This window comes from Balaenoptera musculus, chromosome 13, assembly GCF_009873245.2.
Source record: "Balaenoptera musculus isolate JJ_BM4_2016_0621 chromosome 13, mBalMus1.pri.v3, whole genome shotgun sequence".
Taxonomy (NCBI): Eukaryota; Metazoa; Chordata; class Mammalia; order Artiodactyla; family Balaenopteridae; genus Balaenoptera; species Balaenoptera musculus.
In genome coordinates this window covers 27,516,617-27,539,284 of record NC_045797.1, presented here as the reverse complement: position 1 = coordinate 27,539,284, position 22,668 = coordinate 27,516,617, and the positions used below count along the sequence as shown (strand labels likewise).

Below are 22,668 nucleotides of genomic sequence, written 5' to 3'. Positions count from 1 at the left end.
CCATAAACAGAGCCTCTCCTCCTAACTAGTGCTCAAAGCTGAATGCAGCACAGAGCAGACCATGTCTACCTTGCAGGCCCTCGGTCCCCCATGCCACGCACACAACAGGCCCACAGTAAGGGTTTTGTGGAAGGAGCCCATGGGGAAGGAGCTCAGGGGGCCCAGGGAAAGGCGGGCTGGCCTGAGCTGTAGTCTTCAGAAATTCAGACCCTGGTGCTGGGGAAGAATGAAGGGGGTTCGGGCCAGAGCAGGGCAGGGCAGGTCAGGGTCTCTGAGAACAGCAGAAGGGAAGGAAAAGAATCCAAAATTGAATTACCTGCTTGATTTTCTGTGCACTCCAGAGCTGGAAGGAAGGAAGGGAAAGAGAGAGAGAAAGGAAAAGAAAAGAAAAAACAAAGATTAAAAGCACATATCAGTTTAAGGTCTCAAAGCCACATTTTCTAACCAAGGGATCCAGCTCCAAAGGCCTTAAGAGGCTCAGGTTGTCCTGGTTGCCCCAGGTCTGGCAGCTACCCTGGGCTGGGGGCAGGGTGGCATCAGGGGGTAGGTAGGAAGGCCAGAGATCCCAGAACAGCAGAGCTGGGGGATCTCACACAGATTATTTAAACCAAGGGTTCTCAACTCTGGCTGTGCTGTAAAACTACTTGAAGAATTCTTCCAGCATTTTCCTAACGCTCCCTAGTTCATTTTAAGGTGTGGCCAGGTAAGAAGCCTTGATTTAAATGAAGATACTTCAGCTGTCTCCCAGAATCACTAGAGGCAGCACAGCATAATTTTTCAGAGCTACACAGACTGCCTGGATCCCTGGATTTGCCACTTCTACCTCTGAGCCTCAATTTCCTCATCTGTAAAATGGGGATAATAGCTGTGCTCTAACATTGTTGAAGAGGCATATGAAAAGTGACTGGAGCAGTGCTGACCACATAGTAGGTGCTTTACAAGTGCTAAATCTTGTAGATATTATTCTTCCTATTTTTGTTATTGTTATAAGAAGGTTGTGTGCTTTCAAATGAATGAGGAGGTTGTCTCTTCCAGCACAGCATGGGGACGGGCTGGAGAACAATTTGTCAATTCCTTCAAATGATAAAAATACTGCATTTCATTGACTCTAAGACATCGTTGATCCTAAGACATACTATTATGTGCCACTAAGAAAGAAAACCATGGGGCTTCCCTGGTGGCGCAGTGGTTAAGAAGCTGACTGCCAATGCAGGAGACACGGGTTTAAGCCCTGGTCCGGGAAGATCCCACATGCTGTGGAGCAACTAAGCCCATGTGCCACAACTACTGAGCCCACGCTCTAGAGCCCACGAGCCACAACTACTGAGCCCGTGTGCCATAACTACTGAAGCCCATGTGCCTAGAGCCCGTGCTCCCCAACAAGAGAAGCCACCGCCATGAGAAGCCTGCGCACCGCAACAAAAGAGTAGCCCCCACTCACCGCAACTAGAGAAAAGCCCGCGCGCAGCAACAAAGACCCAATGCAGCCATAAATAAATTAATTAATTAATTAATTTAAAAAAATAAAGAAAACAGTGGCATAACGCCAAGACGTCCATCAGTTAAAAGATTCATCCCATTTAAGAGATGATAAAATGTGATAAAATAGCCTTTTTAGAATCAAGAAAATATGGCAAGTAAAATTTTACATTGTGGGCAAACCAAAGGTCAGTGCATTTTTAACGGAGCAAGAAGGGTATGAGGTAAGAGGGGAGACGTGGTCAGCACTGATGTTTAAAGTTTTATAACGGAATAGTTATGTTTCATTTATACGTCAATGTTGTCATCTGCGATATAAAGTAAGCTGCAGAATGCTACTGGGTAGCAATAATAGAGTTATAAAATTGATATACAGATCTTCTTCGACTTACAGTGGGGTTATGTGCCAATAAACCCATTGTAAGTTGAAATTATTTAACATACCGAAAGTACCAAACGTCACAGCTTAGCCTGGCCCACCTTACATGTGTACAGAACGCTTACATTAGCCTACAGTTGGGCAAAGTCATCTAACACAGAGGCTATTTTATAATATAGTACTGAATATCTCATGTAATTCATTGAATACTGTACTGAAAGTGAAAAACAGACTGGTCGTGTGGGTGCATAATGGCTCTAAGTGTATGGGTGGTTTCCCTCTCGATCTCGTGGCTGACTGGGAAACGCGGCTTGCTGCCTGCCCAGCATCACGAGAGTATCAGACCACGTAACGCTAGCCAGGAAAAGATCAAAATTCACAATTCAAAGTACAGTTTGCATATCGTTTTCAGACCGTCATAAAGTCTATAAATTGTAAGTTGAGCCATCGTAAGTCCAGGACCATCTGTATTAAAGTTTATGCATTTTACTAACAGCAGAGTCCCTTAAGCCTAATTCACAGCCTAATCACTCTGATTTTAGATACATTTCAAACATATTTGATTGTCTGCTATTCCAGACCCAGAAAGATTAGAGGCAGTAGATTTTTTTTCTTAATTATATTTGAGGAACAGAGGGGACTAAAGAAAGAAAAACCAAATGTAGAATCACTGTTAGCCAAAGACGGTATGTGAGAGCATAACAGCAGAGAGGTAAAAAAAAGTGATAAAAGGTTGATCTTTCTTTGCTCAGAAAGAGTCTTCTGCAGTGCACCCCACCACGTCCCAGCGTCATCCCAGGTGCGACCCCAGGCCCTGGGCACAGACTCCTAACATCCCACGCTCTCCACTCCAAATCAGAACCTCCTGGGTCCGGGTCCCCTCACCCTGTTACAGTCATAGCCCAGCTCCTCAGAGCAGGGGCCTGCCTTTGAGTGCCGGCCCCCACCATCTCCCAGAGCCATGCACACAGCAAATCTAAAGCTATTTATTTTTTTTAAAAAACTCAAGATCTCTTCATACAATTCTTATAAATAAAGAAAAAAAATCCCCATGATTCTGATCAACAGCCTGGGCTGAAAACACTGATCTAAGACATTAAAGAACAGTGTAAAGAGGTGTTAGGACCAGGCAGTCTGCATTCCAATCACTTACTGGATGTGTGGCCCTGGGCAAATTACTTTGCCTCCAGGCCTCAGTTTCTCCATTAGTACAATGGGGTGTTGTAAGGGCAGGGCGGGGACTATGCTTGGTGCTCCTGGCAGCTGGCATTTCACTTTGGGCACACAGCTAAGCCTATGCGTTCCAGCCTCCCCCACAGTCAGATGGCCTCACGTGGCCGGGTGCTAGCTAATGAACTGTGGGTGGAAGTGGAGTTCACCGCTTCCAGGCTTGGCCCCAAAGCCTCCCACAGAGGATCCAGAGAAGGACAATGAGGCCCTAGAAGACAGTAAAGCCATGAGGTAAAAGGAGCCTGGCCCCTGGACAACGGCATGTGCCAAGTTCCTGAGCTGCACTGGACTCTGACACGAGTGAGAAACAGACCTTACTGTATAAGTCCCTGAAATCCAGGGGTTGTTTGTTACAGTACTTGGCTTATACTGACCGATACAAAGGTTCACTGAGACACGCATAGCTGAAATACTTGGCCCCTAGATCATGCTCCATAAATGCCTAACATAGAGGGCAAGTCAGTCAAATGAGCAGTATTTTTTAAAAGGACTTAATTATTTTTCAAAATAACTTCATCTCTATTGTCTTATTCTTACAACATGCCTGTGAGGTGGGTAGACTACTTTCAGACAAGGCAACTCATCTCAGAGAGACTAAGTGACTCAGCCATGGTTCCAGGGGCCTGGTGGCAGGACGGAGATGGGCACCCAAGCCTCCTTGCCTCCAGACTTGTATCCCCCCTGTTCTCCAGGGGCCCTCTGGAGCACACCGATGTCTGGTCTGGCCAGGGTGACAGCCAGGCCTGAGGCACGAGAAGAGGAAGAAGTTTGGCTGACATCATCTGAGGTCCCAGAACCTCCCTTTGCAGCCGGGCGGCAGAAGCTCCTCCCCAGCACCTGTTCCCCGCCTCCCACCCAAGTCCAGCCAAGCAGTCCTTGTAATCCATAGCTGCATCTGTGTCCCTCAGGTTCGAGGACTGCCTTCTCCGCCCCCACCCAGACAGCAGTGATGGAGACTCAGGCAGCACCGGCTCGGCAACAAAGGCAGAAGTTCAGCAGGGGCGTGAGCAGGCAAGGCCAGAAGCCCAGAGCTCACAGGCGTGTTCTCCACCCGCGATGACACCTCCACACATGGCCCAAGCAGGCTAGTGTCACAGATAAGTGGCAATGGTCCCATTAACTATTTGAGTCTCACACTCAGAAATCTGTTTCCATAGGATGGATGAGAAAAGTAAAGCTCAGAGCCACGCCCAGGGTCTCAGAGGTGGAGCCAGAACTATAGCTCGTGACCTGGGATGCAGACTCATTCAGTCACATGTAGTGAATAAGTGCTATGTGTCAGACACCCTTCTGAAGCCTTTGTACATATTACCTTATTAATCTCCTCAACAACCCTACGAGGCAGGGACTAGTATATCTCCCATTTTATAGATGTGGAAACCGAGGCACTGAGATATTTAGTGATTTGCCCAAAATCCCACAGCAGCACTGGGATTTGAACCCGAGCAGTCTGGTTCCATAACCCCCACTCTTAAATCCCCATGCGCCATCTCTAAATGCTAGCATACCAGTGCACGCTGTTCTGTCCCTTTAGGCATCTAGTATATATATGTGGAGATCTTTCCACATCAGAGCATGGAGAGCAGCCTTATTCTTCCTAACAGAAACGTTGAATGAATATATTGTAAACTGCACCCTATTGGTGGACTTTTAAGCTATTTCCCATCTTTTCCTAATTGTGGTAAAATATAAATAACATAAAATTTACCATTTAACCATTTTTAAGTGGCAGTTCGGTGGCATTAAGTACATTCACATTGTTGTACACTACCAACCATCTCCAGAATTTTTTCATCTTCCCCAACTGAAACTCTGTACCCAGTAAGTACTAACATCCCAGTGCTCCTTCCCTCAGCTCCTGGCAACTACCATTCTACTTTATGTCTCTGTGAATTTGACCACTCTAGATATTTCATGTAAGTAGAATCATATAATATTTGTCCTTTTGTGACTATCCCATTTTTTGCTATTATAACCATGCTCCATTGAATGTCCCTGGAGTTATCACTATTATATCATTAGCACTTAAAGGAAAAGGATAAATGTATGCAGATATCTCTGGCAGGATACAGAAGAAACTGATGGTTACTCCAGGGAGAAGAAGTGGGAAATTGGGAGACAGGGAGAGGGAAACTTATTTTTTATTCTATACGTTTTTGATAGCTTTAGAATTCCGTAGATTGTTCACGTGTTACCTACTCAAAAATGATTGTTAAAAATTTAAGAGTAACCACTAGAAAAATAGAAATAGCAGGCACAACCTCCAAGCCCTTTATTGACCCCTATGGCATAGACTGTTAACTTTCCGACAAAACCTATGCCCCTTCGTCCACAGTAATAGAAAGGTAGCGGGCAGGTGGCTGACCTGCTGCACTACATTTCCCAGCCTCCTTTGCAGTTAGGCTTACCCATGTGACTGAGTCCTCCAGTGGCATCCGAGGGGAAGTGAGATGTGCCTTTCCCTGGCTAGCACCTCCAAGCCTATACTTGCTGTCACCTGCCTGTGAGCCAGAGCAAGGATGTGCCTGCAGCGCAGCCTGGGCTGTGCAGAGAGGAGGACCCAAGGAGATGGTGAAGAAACATGATGGAAGGAGCCTGGGTTCCTGAATGATCCCTGTGGAGCAGAGCCACCTGCCCACCTGGAACTCAAACTATTACATGGGAGAGAGATAAACGTCTATCTTATTTGAGCTGGTGTGCTTTGAGATCATTTCATTACAGCAGTTAGTATAACCCTAACTAAGGTAACCCATTTGGGGTTTTGGGAAACTGTTTCCCATGAGGTCAGAGAAGCCTTTCCAGTGGAGAGAGGAAGGAATGAGCACTAAGCAGTGTTGAGGCTCTTCTCATGGCATCTGGCAGTGCTCCCACCTCAGGAGGCTTTGGGGTGAGGTGAGAGGGACAGCTCCATTTTAAACTAAACTTCCTAGTCATGACCTGATCTCATCTGGGTTCATCCCATCTCCAGGCTGCAGCAACAATAGTCAGGGTCGCAGATTTGGGGCCTGGCTTAGCCACTAACTCACATGGTCTTCCTGTGCAAGTCACCTCACTCCTTAGACTTACATTGTTTTTTTAAATTAATCATACAGGAGGTGGAAGCTAGTCCCTCCAGAGTCCCTTCTCGTCTGATGATGCCAGGCCCAGCTTACAGAGAGCACAGGACAAGGACTGGGGTCTGACTCTTTGGGTCTGGGCTTTTCCCTGGGACCTGCTGGACCCATGGGTCGGATGCTGGATGCAGAAATGGCAGCAGATACCACCCACAAGCCAAGAGCTGGTTGCTAGTTTGCAGTTTAATGAGCCAGCCCTGCAAACAGGTTACAAGCAAGGATAGTCCTGGAACGTGAAGCATTTGATGCGAGGCCAAAGGTGATGCAATGGACAGTCCATCCACATTGAGAATCTAGGACAGGGAGGCCCCCGCGTCTTCTGTCAGCCCACCAAAGCAGCTCCACTTTAAAGTCCAATTCCTCAGTGTGACCTGATCTCCTTTGGGCTCAGCCATCTCTCTCTGTGCCTCCAGCTGAACATTAAAAAGTGCAGCCCTGATCCCTTAGAACTTACTGGCTGCAGCAACAAACCAGTGTGGATGTGAGACTTTGGACCTTTCTTGATTTCTCAACTTGGAGAATGAGGACACAGAGGGTGTGGGGAAACAGTTGGGTGAAAGGTTGCTGGAACAATGCAGAAGTTTGCTGATTTCAGAAATGGCCTAAGTCTCAGCTGAGCTGCCATCTGAACCTATCAGAAACCCAGTGTAGAAGCCAAGGGGTGGGTAGAGGGTGGGCCCCAAACAAGCTTTAGGAGGAGAAGCCCTGCCTTCTCAGGGCAGAGACCTCTAGTGCCCAGACCCCAGATGGAGGAGTCACTGCCCAGGCCCTGTCCCCAGTCTGGCTCCTTCCCCTCCCCAGTCTGGTTCCTTCCAAGCTGCTTCTCCAAACCTCTGAAGCAGCAAAGACAGAGCCTATTTAAAACAACCTCCAGAAGGTAATTAAACAGAGCCTGAAGGGGATCCTTCTGTAAGGCAGAGGAGGCCTCCATAAAACAACAAGAAATCTTCTTAATTTATCATTTGGGCCAATCCCATTATTCCTCACCATTAATTTTGTTGCCATGGTTACTCCCAGGTAATAGATACAAATGCATATCTATGTGGGGCAAAGGTACTCCCCAGTTCTACAGATGAAAGGAGAAAGAACATCCCCGCTCATTCTGCTACACAACACACATTAGCAGTCACGACTTTCGTGTACACACAGCTTCTCTCTCTTAAGAGGCCAGACACTGCAGTCAAACCATTTTCTGGGAATTGGAATTCCAGATCTCCTACTTGTGATTTGGGGCAATTTACTTAATCTTTTTGAGCCTCCATTTCCTCATTTGTGATATAGGAATATGAATACTTACTTTCAAGGTTCTTGTGACGATTAAAGAAAATTCATTTATCCAACAAATATTTATTGAGCACCTATTATTTGCTGGGCACTGCTCTAGGCACTAAGAATATATCAGTGAAAAAAGAGACCAAAAATCTCTGCTTCTGTAGAGCTCACATGCTTGTGTGGACAAACAATAAAAATAATAAAAAGTAAATTTTCTCATATGTTAGAAGGATGAGGGCTTCAAGAAACATGGGAAAGTAGAACAGGGTAAGGGTAGGGAGTGTGTACTAGCAGCAAGGATGGATTTTTAAAAAAATTTATTGCAGTAGGGTCCTCGCAAAAGGAGGGGAGATGGATGGGGAATACTCAGGGGACACAGGAACACAGTGACATGACCAGGACCACAGCTCCTGTCATAGGGGAGAGGGGTGAAAAGACCAGGGCTGGAGCTGGGGTGGTAGAGGGAAGGGGGAGACACTGAGGCTGCATTCCCCCACCCCCAGAAGCACCTCTAGTCCCTGGATCCCCCCCACTGGCCATGGCCCCCCCAAATTCCATCTCTTGTCCTGCCTCTGACCCTAGTGGCTCCTTCTTTTGCTTCCCTTGACTTTTCTTTCCCCGGAGAAATTCTCAAGTAGGATGATGTATAGTAAGGTGGTCAGGGTAGTTTTCATTGAGGTGACTTTGGAGGAAATACCTGAAGGAGGGAGTGAGCCATGCAGATAACTGGTTGGAGATTATTCTGTCCAGCAGAACAGCCAGTGCAAAGGCCCTGAGGCAGAGTGGGCCTCCCCAGCATGTTTGAGGGACATCAAGGAGGCCAGTGTGACTGAAGTGGACTGAATAAGGGAAAGAGTAGTAGGAGACAAAATCAGAGAGGAATTGGGGTGTTGCAGCTTGTGCTAAGGACTGTGGCTTTTACTCTAAGTTTTTACTATAGCTGTGGTTCTTAACAGGAGGGAAATTTTTCACCAGGGGCCATCTAGAAATGTCTGGTTGTCATTAATTGGTACCCAGTGGGTAGAAGCCAGGGGGGTTGCTATATGTCCTACAGTGCACAGGACAGCCCCCATGACAAAGAACTATCCAGCCCCAAATGCCAATTTTGCTGAGGCCGAGAAACCCTGGAGCAGAGAACCGTGTAATGTATATTCTCACAGATCACTCTGAGTACTATATTGGGAATGAGCAGAGGGTGCCCAGGTAGAATGGGGAGACCACCCAGGAGGCCACCACAATGACCCAGCCAAGAGATGAGTCTACAGCACCCAGTACAACTCCTAGCACATCATGCATATGCTTCAGCAAATACTAATCACTTGCCTATTTTGTGCTAACGATAAGGGCCAACCTGTAGCTGCCCCGGAGGGGCTGGGTGCTGATCAGGACCCCAGAAGTCTCTGGCTAGGGGTCAGGGTAAGAGGGGGATGTCGGCCAAGCTTCTAACAATCCTGCTGATACCCAGAGAAGATTCAGGGTGGAAGTATTTTTAACTCTCCAGTATCTTCTCTTCTATTTTCAGCAAAGCCCAAACACAGCTGACCCCATTTCTGCTCTGCCAGGGGAGGAGACTGGCAGGATCTCTTACATCTCTGCTGCCCTTTCTTGGCGGGTTGCAGGCAGAATCCATCCTACACGGGGCCTCTGAGCAACCAATATGCTATGCTGGGTGCTGCGTAGGCTCGGAGTAAGGTGGGCGGGTTCCCAGCCTCTGGGGAATGTGTAATGACGGGCCAGAACAGCCACTCAGAAGCCTACAGTGGCCCGCAGAGACCTGCCCCCCTCACTCCGACCACCCCAGTCGCTCCCAAGCTGGTTTCCTTATCGGCAGTGACCCCTCGCCATCTACCTGGCACAGAATGATCTGATCGCAGTTCCACGGTCCTGCTCCTCCCTTGCTGCAGTACAACACAGCCAGAACCTCTCTGGGTTTCCAAAACTTTCACAGTCTGGCCCGAAACCTCCCAGCTTCCTCTCTCAACTTCTCTCCCTCTCTCTCTCTCTCTCTTTCTCTCATCACACTCTCTCTCTCTCTCCACTCTACTTCTCGGCCTTTGTGACTTACAGAGACGTCCCTCCCAGGCCTTGGGTCTCTCCTTACGTTCTACATCCAACCACTTGCGTTCCCCTGCATGAAGCCCTTCCTCAGCACCTGCGTTCTCAGGAGTCTCTCACCGCTGAACTCCTACTACCCTAGCGTAACTCCAAAGCGCCTCGCCACCAGCCTGCCTCCAGGCGCCTGCTTACCTGTGCGCCTGCGCGGGAGCTGGCTGCGTAAGGGCAGGCACCTGCCCCGCGCCCACCTGCCGCAGCGCCTTTCACGTACCGGGTGCCCCGCAGATGCCCATGACCTGGCCCGGCAGGGTTAACCGCACAGTGTGACTAGGGCTGCGAGACGTGCACACACACTAAGCTCCTCTGACAGCATCCCTACCCCACCCACTCACTCTGCCCCGTATTAGCATACACATTCCACTCCAGGGTATCACCTTGCCCTCCAAATCCACCTTCAGATAGTGGGTGAGAGATGGGCATTGGATCTTCCAGGCCCAGCGTTCCTGTCCCACCACATACTAGTTATGTGACCTGAGGTAAGTAATATAATCTCTCTGAGCCTCAGTTTTCTTACCTTTAAAATGGGGCTAATATAGGCATCTACCAAACAGCGTTTCTGTGAAGATTAATTGAGATAACACTTGTAAAGTGCAAATATTAACACGGCTCCTGGCCCTTGGTGAGCTCGCGGTGAGTGATGGCTCATTACCATGGGGGAGCGTTCCATATTGAACCCCACCCATCTCCATCCACGTCAAACCATTCCAGCAAGGCCCTGGCATATAAAATGCACACAGCACAGCAAACGTCCAGAAGCTTAGCTGCCCGGGCTTACGTTTTTGCTCTCATCTATGGCTTTGTTGTTTAACTGATAGCTGCAGTCCTTATGAGGGTTCCTAGCCCATCAAATTTCTACCTGTCAAGCCCAAAGAGTAAATTATACTTATTTTTATTTTATCCTCAGGACTAATTTTTCATCGGTATAGCAACCTTTCAACAAGTTAACAGTCTCTGGAGGAGATATCAGTCACCCGCTAACCAAGGCCATCAGTGGGGAATAAACTATCAATCTGCTTGCACAAACCCCCTGGTGGGATGTTGTAACTGGAGGGCAGGTTAGATAACAAATTAGTGCATAGGATACCCAGTGGTGCCCGTGACATCGGGACAGGCCCACAGGCATCAAGACACAGCCACGGGCTTCTGACTCACACACCCGCAAAAGGACATCAGGGCAGGCACAGAGCCTAAGAACACACAAGGCCGCTGTCCACAATGAGATCAAGAACCATCCCGGGCCTCTTCAGACAGCACAGGCATGGCCCTTGAGCAGGGCCAGCCTGAACCAGGAATGGGGCCTTCATGAATTCCCGACCGCTGAGGCTTCCCCAGATCCTGAGCTGGTATGTCACCACCCATCGTTTCTTCCTGTGGCTCTGGAAGCCAGAGGGGTTGTGGCTCTGCAGATGAGGCCCAGGGAGGGAAGCACTGTGAGATCTGCAGCAGAGCCCAATCCCAGTGCTCTGGGGAGCCAGGAGGGCGGGGGACGGGCAATCTGCTTATTAGGGGGACTCAGCAGCAGGCTCGCACCTAGAGCACTGTGCTACCCAGCCTCCAGATGGACGCTGCAGGCATTACCAACGTGAGCCAGAACCGGGAAGCACAGCTAGTGCCAGGGCCCCCCCACCCTCTCCCCTCCTCCCAGCTCCCTGGAGGCACATGGGGGCTTTCAGGATGGAAAACAAAGGAGGCCCAGAAAACAAGACAGGCAGCTTTAAGCTACTGAAGGGAGCAAAGAGGGGAAACATGGCCTCATTCCCCAAACTCTGAAAGCAGGAAGGAGTCCCAAGGGGTGAAGACAGGCTAGAGGGGAGCTTGGGCTGGGAGCAGACACAGGATCAGGAAGGGCCTGGAGGCTGGACCACCCCTGACAGGTCCACGAGGAACTGCCACAGTCTGAGGACTACTCTGGCCTAGAGAGGGGCGTGTCAGGTCACACCACCCAGGCTCCTCGGTGCCCACGGCCAGATGGCAGCACCACGCTCAGGAATGGGGAGATCCCAGCCTGCCCACCCTGCTGACGGCTGCCCCCAACTCAGCAGGCAACGCAGACACCTGAAGATGGACCCTGCCTGACCAGCACTGCAGCAGCTCACGTCACTTCCAGGGCCCCGCACAAGGACATCCGGCCAAGGGGCTGCCTCTGTTGGTACCTCTGCCCTCCCTCCACGTTGTGGGCTGCAGTCCAGCACATTCGCCTGTCCCTTCCTCTGGAGGCCCCATTCTCTCTATGTCCATGATGTGCTTCCTCACCTGGACTCCTCCTATCCACCACCTCCTCCTCACCAGACCCTACTCATCCCTCAGATCTCAGGCTAGAACTCTCTTCCAGACTCCCCTAGTCTGGGCAGGTTACTCCTCCCTCTGCTCTCCCACAGCATCATGTGTTTTCAGTGTCGTTGCCTTGATTCTGGGGAGTCCACGAGGCAGGATCCTCCTCTAGCTTCTCCCCAGGCCCTAGCACCAACACTGGCCTGTAGGTGCGCCATAAATACATAGTGAAACAAACTGGACTGGGGAGGGCTGACGGCTTAGCTACCCACCCTATGGAACACCCCGCCAGGTACCAGTGTGTCATGTGGCAGCACAGGGCCTCAGCTTGGGCTTTGTACCTAAAGGTGCTAGAAGGCAGCGGCGGTGTCTCACAGAGTCACCAACGGAACAGAAGAGAAGACAACAGCAGAGGAGGGACAGCAACATGTTTTGGATGCAGAATGAGTAGAGTTTTAGTGACTGATCCAGCAGAGAGGAGGAAGCCTCCCCTCAATGCCTGCAGAAGGCACACTTAAGAAGCTGGGCCATGGGACTTCCCTGGCGGTCCAGTGGTTAAGACTTTACGTTCCAATGCAGGGGGTGGCGGGTTTGATCCCTGGTCGGGGAGCTAAGATCCCACATGCCTCGCGGCCAAAAAACCAAAACATAAAAACAGAAGCAATATTGTAACAAAGTCAATAAAGACTTTAAAATTGGTCCACATCAAAAACAAAAAACAAAAAAAATCTTAAAAAAAAAAGAAGCCAGGCCACCACCCCCAGGGCACCAGCAAAGTTCAGGACTTGGAGGGACCATGCACCCCAGGAACAAAGAGTTAATCATAGGGCTAAACACAGGGATTTGGTTGAAAATCTGTATTCAAAGCAGTAGAACCCCTCGGCCTTCCCCGCACAGCTAGGTGACTCCTACCACCCTCACCTGTATCCCCCAGACAAGGGAAGTTTATCAACCTTCTGGAGAAACTGAATCCAAGTGACTCCAGACTTGGGAAAACTAGCCCAGTGGAGAGCGGGAGCAGGTGAGGCTAAAAGCAGGGAAATTAATGAAAATCTGCAAAGTGAGTATTGGGACTCCAGCCTCCTTCCCCTACTTGGCTTCCAGAATGCAGACAAATGAGAAGATACTGTATTTACAGAACAGGAGGAGGATCCTGTTAAAAAGAACAAAGAAAATAAACAAATAGCTCTCAGAAATTAAAATTATACTAGCTGAAGTTAGAAATTCAATAGACATGTTGAATATAAACTCAAGGAAATTTCCTGCAAAGCCAAGCAGAGGGACAAAGTGAAGGAATAGGAGAGAAAAAAAGGATAAGAAAATCTGAGTGTTAATCTAAGATGTTGAATATTTGACTAATAGGAATTCCAGAATGAGAAGAAATTATCAAAGAAACAGTATAAGAAAAGTTGCCAGAACTGAGAGATAGGAGTCTTCAGATTGAAAGAGGTTACCAGGAACCCAAAATAATGAAATTTAAAAGAGATGGCATTGTGGAATTTTAGAAATAAACTGTATAGATAAAGAGAACATCCTAAACATTCCCAAAGAGAGAAAACAGGTCACTTGCAAAGAATCAGGAGTAAAATAGCATTGGCTTTTTCAACAGCTAGACTGGAAGCCAGAAGAGCAATGTCTTCAAAATTCTGAAGGAAAATGATTATCAACCTAAAAATTGGAATTTTCTCCTCAGCCAAACTGTCAGTTAAAGCTGAGTGCAGAATTACAATTACAAATTACCCTTTTTTCAGATCTAAAAGGATTCAAAATTTTCTTCCCATTTGCCTTTTTTCAGGAAGCCACCAGAAGAGGTGTTCCACCAAAATGAAGGTGTATACCAAGAGGAAGGCCTGGAGCTGGAGGGAGGTGGGCTCCAGAAATGAAAATTTCAGAGAAAAATAATGGAACTGAAGGACAGGAGTCTTCAGATTGAAAGGAGGCACTGGAAATATCAAAAGGCTGCTACAGGGTGCAGTAAGAATTTGAGATGGTGCAAGGAAAACTATGTTAATGAGAAAAAATGAGGCAATTATTAAATCCAGGTAAAACATAAAGTCAAAAAGGAGAGGGAACATAATCATGTACAACAAAGTTGTAATATTATTCATATAACTGTAATAATGTGAATATTGAATATCCATAAACCCCAAAACTATGATAACTATTTGGGGAGGATGATGAGGGTAGGGGAGAGAAATGTGTTTAGGGGCGTGAATAGTAAGAGAGCTGGATCCTCAACTACCGTAATAGATAATACAGAAGAACTACTTGAGAAATAGCAGTATAGATAAGCATGTTAGTTTGAAATATAGGTTTCTAACTGAAGAAACACCTAACAGTATTTGCTTCTGGGGAATAGAAATGGGAATTGAGGAGGGATGGGGCAACATACTATTTTTCCTTACAAGTGTTTTAGTACTATTTGACTTTTTGAACTATGCACATAGATTACTTTGAAAAAAACTGTGAAATTAATTTTTAATAGATTTTAAAATAAAGCTTATGAACAAAAAGAAAAACTTCAGCACATCAACCATCTGTCTCTACAGTCACTAGAGCTCTAGAGCTGCCCTCTAAACTACATCTCCCTACCCTTCCCCCAAACTAATCAAAACCATCAGCATTTCAATTGGTTCTAATTCAAGTTCCTACATGATATAAAAAAATGAAATTACAGTGTTTTAGCCTCCTCCCCACCATCCTCCCCTATCTTTCCCACCCTCTGAACTCTTGGGTAGTGGTATGCTGGTAAATGTTTAATACTTGATTCTTTGAGAAAAAAGTCCTGATTTATAGTATTTGCCAATTTCCATGGTGTAAGTTCTCCTATTGTGGATGATTTCAAGCCATCACTGTGATGTCACTGAATGTGGAATTGGGAAAAGATGCACACGTTAGCTCCAGCAAACTACTGCCTTAGGCCTCTCTAGCCTTATCAGCCTCCCTACCAGACCCAGGTTACAGGAGAGACTTGAATATCCCTTCCAAAAAGCCAGAAGTCCACAAGGGAGGTAGCAGCAGTAGAAGTGGATTCTGAAGGGAAGAGAAGTGGTTCTGGCTGCAGGGAAGGGGTGGTGAACTTGCCACCTTCCTTTCCCTCCCCACCTCTAGCAGAGTTACCTGCTCGTTAGTAATCCCCGGACGCAGGGTCCCATGCTTGTAGTCTTCCAGCAGCTGCACAGCCTCTCTGAGACGTCTCTGCAGGCAAAGAAAAGGGACATTGAGGGGCACACATTCAGGGCTCTGGCAACCCTTTCCTTGCAGGGGTGCATCAGTACTGATCAAGCACTGACTATATTTACAGTGTACAAGGCCTGCCTTCCAGTTCATGGGACTCACGCAAAACATTAAAGAAGGCTACAGCCTAAATGTCCTTTCATAGGGAAATGGCTAAATGGCAGTGGCATGATAATACTATGGAACATTATTCAGCAGTTTAAAAGTAAAGTAGATCTACATGGCCATATCTCCAAGATATTTTTTTAAGTGAGAAAGCAAACTGCAGAGCTGTATGATGCTGTTCGTTGTACCAAACAAACAAAACACACACACATAGAAAACAATATTTCCTATGAGAATATTTATGTGAGGAAATGCATCAAAAATGCTCTAGAAGGAGACCCACCAAACTGGTGACAGGGGTTACCTCGGGGTAGGAGGAAAGGGCTCAGACTTGGCGAGCAGTGTCGGGAGGAACTTTAATCTTAATTGTAATATTGAATGTTTTTATAAAGAGAACATATTTATGTAATACTTATATAATTTCTTCCCAACATTTAAAAAACACTAGCAGAGATTTACATACTAAAATACATATGGCCACAGTAACTGATGGGGAAAGAAAAAAATAAAAGGATGGAATTGTTATGATTTTTAAAATCTTAAAAGCTAAAGAGACAGCAACAGTGAGAGAAGGCAGCCTTTATCCACCGAAAGACTTGTATAAGAATATTCATAGGGGGCTTCCCTGGTGGCGCAGTGGTTGAGAATCTGCCTGCTAATGCAGGGGACACGGGTTCGAGCCCTGGTCTGGGAAGATCCCACATGCCGCGGAGCGGCTGGGCCCGTGAGCCACAACTACTGAGCCTGCGCGTCTGGAGCCTGTGCCCCGCAACGGGAGGGGCCGCGATAGTGAGAGGCCCGCGCACCGCGATGAAGAGCGGTCCCCGCACCGCGATGAAGAGTGGCCCCCACTTGCCGCAACTAGAGAAAGCCCTCGCACGAACCGAAGACCCAGCACAGCCAAAAATAAATAAATAAATAAAAATAAAAGTAGCTATAAACAATCTTAAAAAAAAAAAAAAAAAGAATATTCATAGTGGCACTCTTCAAATAAGCCCCAAACTGGAAACAATTCAAATGTCAGTAATAGATTAGATAAGTAAACTGTGGTATATGCACACAATGAAATATTATACCGCATTTAAAAAAGCAAACTACAAATATATGTTACAATGTGGATGAATCTTCCCCGGATTGGCACCCCCATATCTCTCATCCCCCATGTTCTTCTAGAACTTTCCCACATGCCCCATCCAGAGGTACAGTCTATGTCCCCTCCCCTTGATCCTGAGCAGGCCTTTGTGACTGCCTCAACAGTAGGGTATAGCCAAGGTGAGGCTGTGTGACCGCTGAGGCTAGGTCATAGAAATGCCTTGCACTTCCACCTTGTTCTCCTGGGATGCTCACTCTCTGGGAACTCAGCCATCATAGTGTAAGGAAGCCCGAGCAGGCTACTGAGAGACCCATGTGGATAAGAACTGAGGGCCTGGGGCTCCAGTTAAGCCACCAGCTAATGGTCAGCACCAACTTGCCTGCCATGAAAGTGAGCCATCTTGAAAAGGATCTTCCCCAGTCAAGCTGCCCTAGCCGAAGCTGCATGGAGCAGAGACAAACCATCCCCTGTAAGCCCTGCCCAAACTGAAGATCAGTGAGCAAAAGAATTGCTTTTTGTTGTTTCAAGCCACTAAATTTTGGGGTGATTTGTTACGTAATAATAGAAGGCTGATACACATAATGATAAGCAAAAGAAGGCAAACACAGAAAAGTATATATAAAATTCATGGGACTTCCCTGGTGGTCCAGTGGGTAAGACTCCACGCTCCCGGTGCAGGGGGCCAGGGTTCGATCCCTGGTTGGTGAACTAGATCCCACACGCATGCCACAACGCAACTAAAGATCCTGCATGCCGCAACTAAACATGCCACTATGAAGATCCCACATGCCGCAACTAAGACCCAGAGCAGCCTAAATAAATAAATAAAGTATATATAAAATTCAAAAACAGGCAAAATGCACCTATGGTGGTAGAGGTCATTATAGTGTTACCTTGGGGCAGGGTGGTGGGGGGTGGTACTGACTTGGAAAGGGCATGAGGGAACCCTCTGGAATAATGGAAATGTTTAGTGTCTTGATCTGACTGGTGGTTACATGGTATAAACATATGTCAAAATCCATTAGGCCATACACTTAAGATTTGTGCATTTTCCTGTATGTATGTTATACCTCAAAACATCAACAATAAAAAAAAATCAACAATAAACAGTGACAACAGTGAGAGAAGGCAGCCTATGTCAAGGTCAGGTGAGGAAGCCAGGCATCAGGGATGCTCATCGTGGGGGAAGAAACCCAGGGAAGCCACCGTGTTCCCCTTTGACCAAGGGACAAACCTGGCTAAGGACGGGAGTGCAGAGAGACCTCAACAGAAGCCCCTGGTCTAAAGGCAGCATGCAGCCCCAGGGAGGGCACCCCGTGGGGCATTTGCTGAGCAGGCTGACAGTGGTCACATAGGATGGGGAATGTACAGCCACCTGCTGTACTGAAATAGCAGGACTAACTGCCAGCCCAGACAAGCCAGCCGGGCTGTCAGGGGGCCAGGAAAATTTCTTACTTGGGTGTAGCCTGACTGCTGGAAAGCACTGCCTCTCCCCTTTCAAATACATGCATACCAATCCCTGAATTCCAGAGTCCTTTCCCAGAATTGTTCGTTTCCAAAGTACAGATAGCTTTGTGGTTTTTGTTTTTGTTTTGCCAGTTATACTAGTAATCCATGCTGTTTAGAGAAAACGGCAGAAAAATTGAAAGCACACAAAAAAATTTTAATCACCTGTAAACATACCACTTGCAAAAGTGATGATTTTCCTTCTAGACTTAATACATTTGTTTTTCCTGTTGATTGTTGGTTTTAACTTGCTTAAGGTCACACAGAAAGTGAGCGGTTTAGTATTCGAGCCCAGAGTTTAGTCAGACCCTTGCTGTCCCTGCAACCCCCCAAAACTTCCTAGTAATGCGGCCAGCTCCCCACCCCAAGCCTGCTTCCTCCCAGCCTCAGCCTCTGCCCCGACAATGAATGTTCTACTTTCCACCCTGAATGGTGAATGGCCCCGCTTTCTCATTATTTTCCCACTCCAGGGATTCTCCTGAGTTCCTCTAAGAACCTGGCCAGATTCCATCTCATTTGACACGGTCATCAAAGGGAGGCCTCTTGTCTCAGGAGTAAGTTCCAAAGAGCCCTGATCTTGGCATGCATTGAGAAAGAACCAAATCCAAAGTTTCTCAAGACAAGTCTGCGAATGCAGGACTGGGGAAAGCTAGAATGTGCTTTTCTGCCTCTGGGCCTTGCTAAGCCTCAGCTTGGCCCCCCAGGTCAGAGGCTGAGGGGTTGGGGCTCCTAGCGCCTCTGTGGGACAGGCAAGGCCCCAGGCCACTTGTCTTGAGAGGTCCCTGAGGACTGGCTGTCCTGGGAGCTGGACTCTTCACAGCAGAGAAGGGGATGGTTTTCAGGGAGACTTGAGGGATAGGTTTGCTTTAAACCCTCCTCTCACCCCAGTGCATTGTGATGCTTGAGAGGGATGGGGAAAGCTGGAGGTCAATGGCAGGGTGAACTTTGTAGGAGGTCTTTTCAACCAGGAACAAACAGGCAGCTAGGCCCTCAATGCAAAGATGGTGAGGGGCCCAGCTGGCTTGGAGACAAGGCTGCAGGCCCTTCTCTGGAGCCCTGGGCTGGGGGAGGGACGGCCCAATGTTGCTTCCCAGACTCCATCACCAGACTGCCAGAAAGTGTCACAGCACGTGTATTTGATGGGGCATGGTCTCCGGAAACTCCCTCAGGAAACAGGCACCTGGGAGGTCTGTTTCAGGGCAGAGAATTTAAACAGAGGTCCCACCCCAAGGCCCTGAGGGGAAGAAGGAAGCAAAAGGGCAGGCATGGAGTGTTAGGGTGGTGGCAGAGAGGCAGGACACCCTGCCGGACAGGAATGGGGATGGTGGGACACAGGAAGGAAAGGCACAAAAAAGAAAGATGAGGAAAGTCATCAGAAGCAACGCTAATCTTTTTTTGAAGGAAGGGGGTACCCTGCAGCCCACGCCCAAGCTAAATGCAGACTGAGTATAATCCATGCTTGGCTAGGGAGGATGTCAAAATGATTTAAATATTTATTATAATATTTAATATGTTAAAATATATGATGAGAGTGACAGCACCTGGTCAGGATGTGAGGAACACCCAGAAACATTTCACCCCCACTTCTGATAAAGGACCCACTCCCCAGGTGGTACCTACAGGTTCCCACCTCCTGATCTTGCCCACACTGTTCCCCCCACCACCCTTGGGGAGGAGGACATCCTTCCTCCCCAACAGTCTATCACCATCCCCATCCATCCTTCAAGGCTCAGGGCCATCTTCTCCAGGAATCTTCCAGAAATGTTCTCTCCGTCCTCTGAAAAGCCAGAGAGCATTTGGTTTGCACCTCTCTGAGGTCCCTGACCACTTACCAGCGTGTGTCCATGTTATCTGTCAGAGACTGCAAGGTGCAGGGAGCAGGGGACCGGTTTTAGGTATCTTTGCAGAACTGCAGGACACACCTACCCCAGCCCATCACCAACACAGGGCCACACATAATGAGCATTTAACAAAAATGAATGACTGAGACTGCTGGGGGGGAGAAGTGAAGGGTATGGTCAGGGTTAGGGATCCAGGTTCCAAAGCAGCAGGCCAGAGTCCCTCGATGATGATGCTGGTTTTACAGAATCCTGGGATTCCAAGAGGCCATGCATGCCCAGTTCACACAGGATGTGGATGAGAATACCCCTGTGTGTGAATATTACAGAACCATGTAGGCATTCCTTTCTCTGAAAGGAATTTGGGGCATGCGAGCGGGAAGCGCATTTTGGCACCCAGGGTCACAGAGCGGGTGGGTGGCACCTAGGAACACGAAGTCCCCTCAATCCCAGCTCTGGGCCATTTCCATGAGACATGAACACAGAAGAGCCTCCTGTCCTCATGACTGTCGGTAACTGAGAGAGGGGTGGTCTCCCAGAGCAACCACAGCAATGCCTGCATCCTGAAAAGCTGATGCCTACTGGGGCCGGGCACCCCATGTAAGAAAGGGAAGGAGAAATTGCACACAGAGAAATTGCAGAGCATGTTTAGCGAAAGCGGTACAATTGAAACATGGGCATTTCAGACAGTCAAAAGTTTGGGAGTCTCAAAGCTTGCAGAACTTTAAAAAAAAAAAAAAGGGAGGGAGGGAGGAAGGAAGGAAGGAAGGGGAGTGTCAATGGTCAGGGGAGAATGAACTGGCAGCGGGGGCGGGGGGCGGGGCCTGCAGATTACTTCACGTCCTGCCCTGATCGCTGAGTATTTGATTGCTCTCACGTGGGCCAGTCTTGCATCTGCCAAGGGCAGCGCCGCGCATGCTTACCTTGTCTGTAAGCACAGCTTAAACCATTTCTTTGTGGCTCCCAAGCAGTGGGATTTGGGGGCCAAAGCTAATGATTTCTGTGCAGGCAGAGTCTCAAGCCCTTCTCTCATCTTCCCTCCCAGCGGTCTGGGGACCCACGGGGTTATCTGTGCTGAGATTGGTTCTTGGCTTACACCAACGATGAGCTACCCTCTGGGAGGCCCAAGGGAAGGGGAAACTAGGGACACATGGGGAGAGCTCTGTTTCCCTGTGGCCGACCTCTGGTCACCTTCAGGACACCGATGTGAGGTAAACCCATATAATTCTGGCAGTGTGACAGGTGGTACAGACCTTTAGAAAATAAATCTGTCCAGCTACCCTAAGAACTATAAATACAATCATGGTCTCCAGCCTGGATACCCTACTCTTGGGAATTTTTTTCTAAAAGATAAATTTAGCAGAAATGAAAAATGATTTGCTGGAGACTATTTTTTGCAGGAAAGCAAAAGGTAGGAAACAACCTACCTGTTAGACCTAAAAGTCTAACAGGGATGGTTATTTATACTATAAGACATGACTTCCCAAAATTATAAAGGCCTGGAAATAGATGATAAAAGCAAATAAAAAGTCTGTGTGCAATGTAATAAGTATGCCAAAAATGGATACAGATGGGCAAAAGCCTGAAGTGTATAAGGGTACTGACATTTGGAAAATTTTAAATTAAAAATTCCATTAAAAATTTTAAAATTAGACTATCTGATGCTGTCTAGAATGCATTTAAATGGACATCCTTACTTACTGCTACTGAGAGCATAAACTGATATAATCTTGGTACAGGTTGGTAGAATTTACATGGCAATTTGGCAATATACATCAAAAGCCTTAAAATGCCTTTCATTCAGAAATTCTACTTTCAGGAATTTATCCACAGGAAATAAAGAGAAATATGGGGAGATTTATGTACAAAGGATATTTACTGCAATATTATTTATAATGGCAAAAGACTTGAAACCACCCAAATGGTCAACTGAGAAAATGATTAAGTTAGAGAATAGCCACATGATGGATTACTATACAGTTATTAAACACATTTTGAAACAACATTTAATGACAAGGAAAAATGTTCATGATATGCTACATGAAAAAAATATATATATCATGTATACATATATCATATATGATTTTAAATATATATATTTATGTATGTATACATATATATACATAATACACACACAGATCTTCCTTGACTCATGATGGGGTTCATCCCAAGAAATCCACTATAAGTGAATATATCATCTTTTTTTTTTTGGCCATGCCACACAGCATGCAGGATCTTAGTTCCCCGACCTGGGATCGAACCTGTGCCCCCTGCAGTGGAAGCACGGAGTCCTAACCACTGGACCACCAGGGAATTCCTGAAAATATCATATCTTAATTTGAAAAAGCATTTAATACATCTAGCCCACCGAACATCATAGCTTAGCCTGGCCTACCTTACACACGCTCAGAACGCTTACATTAGCCTACAGTTGGGCAAAATCATCTAACACAGAGGCTATTTTATAATAAAGTGTTGAATATCTCATGTAATTCATTGAATACTGTACTAAAAGTGAAAAACAGAATGGTTGTGTGGGTACAGAATGGTTCTAAGTGTATCGGTGGTTTCGCCTCGTGATCACGTGGCTGACTGGGACCTGTGGCTGCCACGGCCCAACATCATGAGAGAGTATTGTACCGCATATCACTAGCCCAGGATATGATCAAAATTCACCATTCGAAGTATGATTTCCACTGAATGTGTATCGCTTGCACACCATCATAAAGTCCATCTTAAGTTGGGGACTGTCTGTACAGAGATAGAGTGAGATACAGATACATATATATCTATATCTATATATATACACACATTATACAAACCATCCTAATTTTGTACATATACATATACCAGAATGTTAATTGTGATTATTTCTTGCAGGTGAGATAATGAGCAGTTTTTATTTTCTTCTTTAGACTTTAATATTTAGAGATTACTACCCACATCACATCAAGAGGCCCACAATATCAGTTGTTTTCATTGTTAGTGAAGCTGCCTCGTCACCCGGTTAAAGGGGTGTCCTCCAAGCTC

General features: G+C 47.1%; 1 protein-coding gene across 2 annotated transcripts in view; it reads right to left on the bottom strand.

Annotated features, from left to right (window-relative positions):
- Positions 1–22,668, bottom strand: part of SFXN5 (sideroflexin 5) — a 114,990-nt gene that overhangs the window by 76,116 nt on the left and 16,206 nt on the right. For both annotated transcript variants that reach the window (XM_036873539.1, XM_036873540.1), the window contains exons 3-4: positions 14,980–15,057; positions 317–343 (exon numbers count right to left, since the gene is read on the bottom strand). In XM_036873539.1, the coding sequence (XP_036729434.1) occupies positions 317–343; positions 14,980–15,057 (105 nt within the window). The remainder of the gene's footprint in view (positions 1–316; positions 344–14,979; positions 15,058–22,668) is intronic.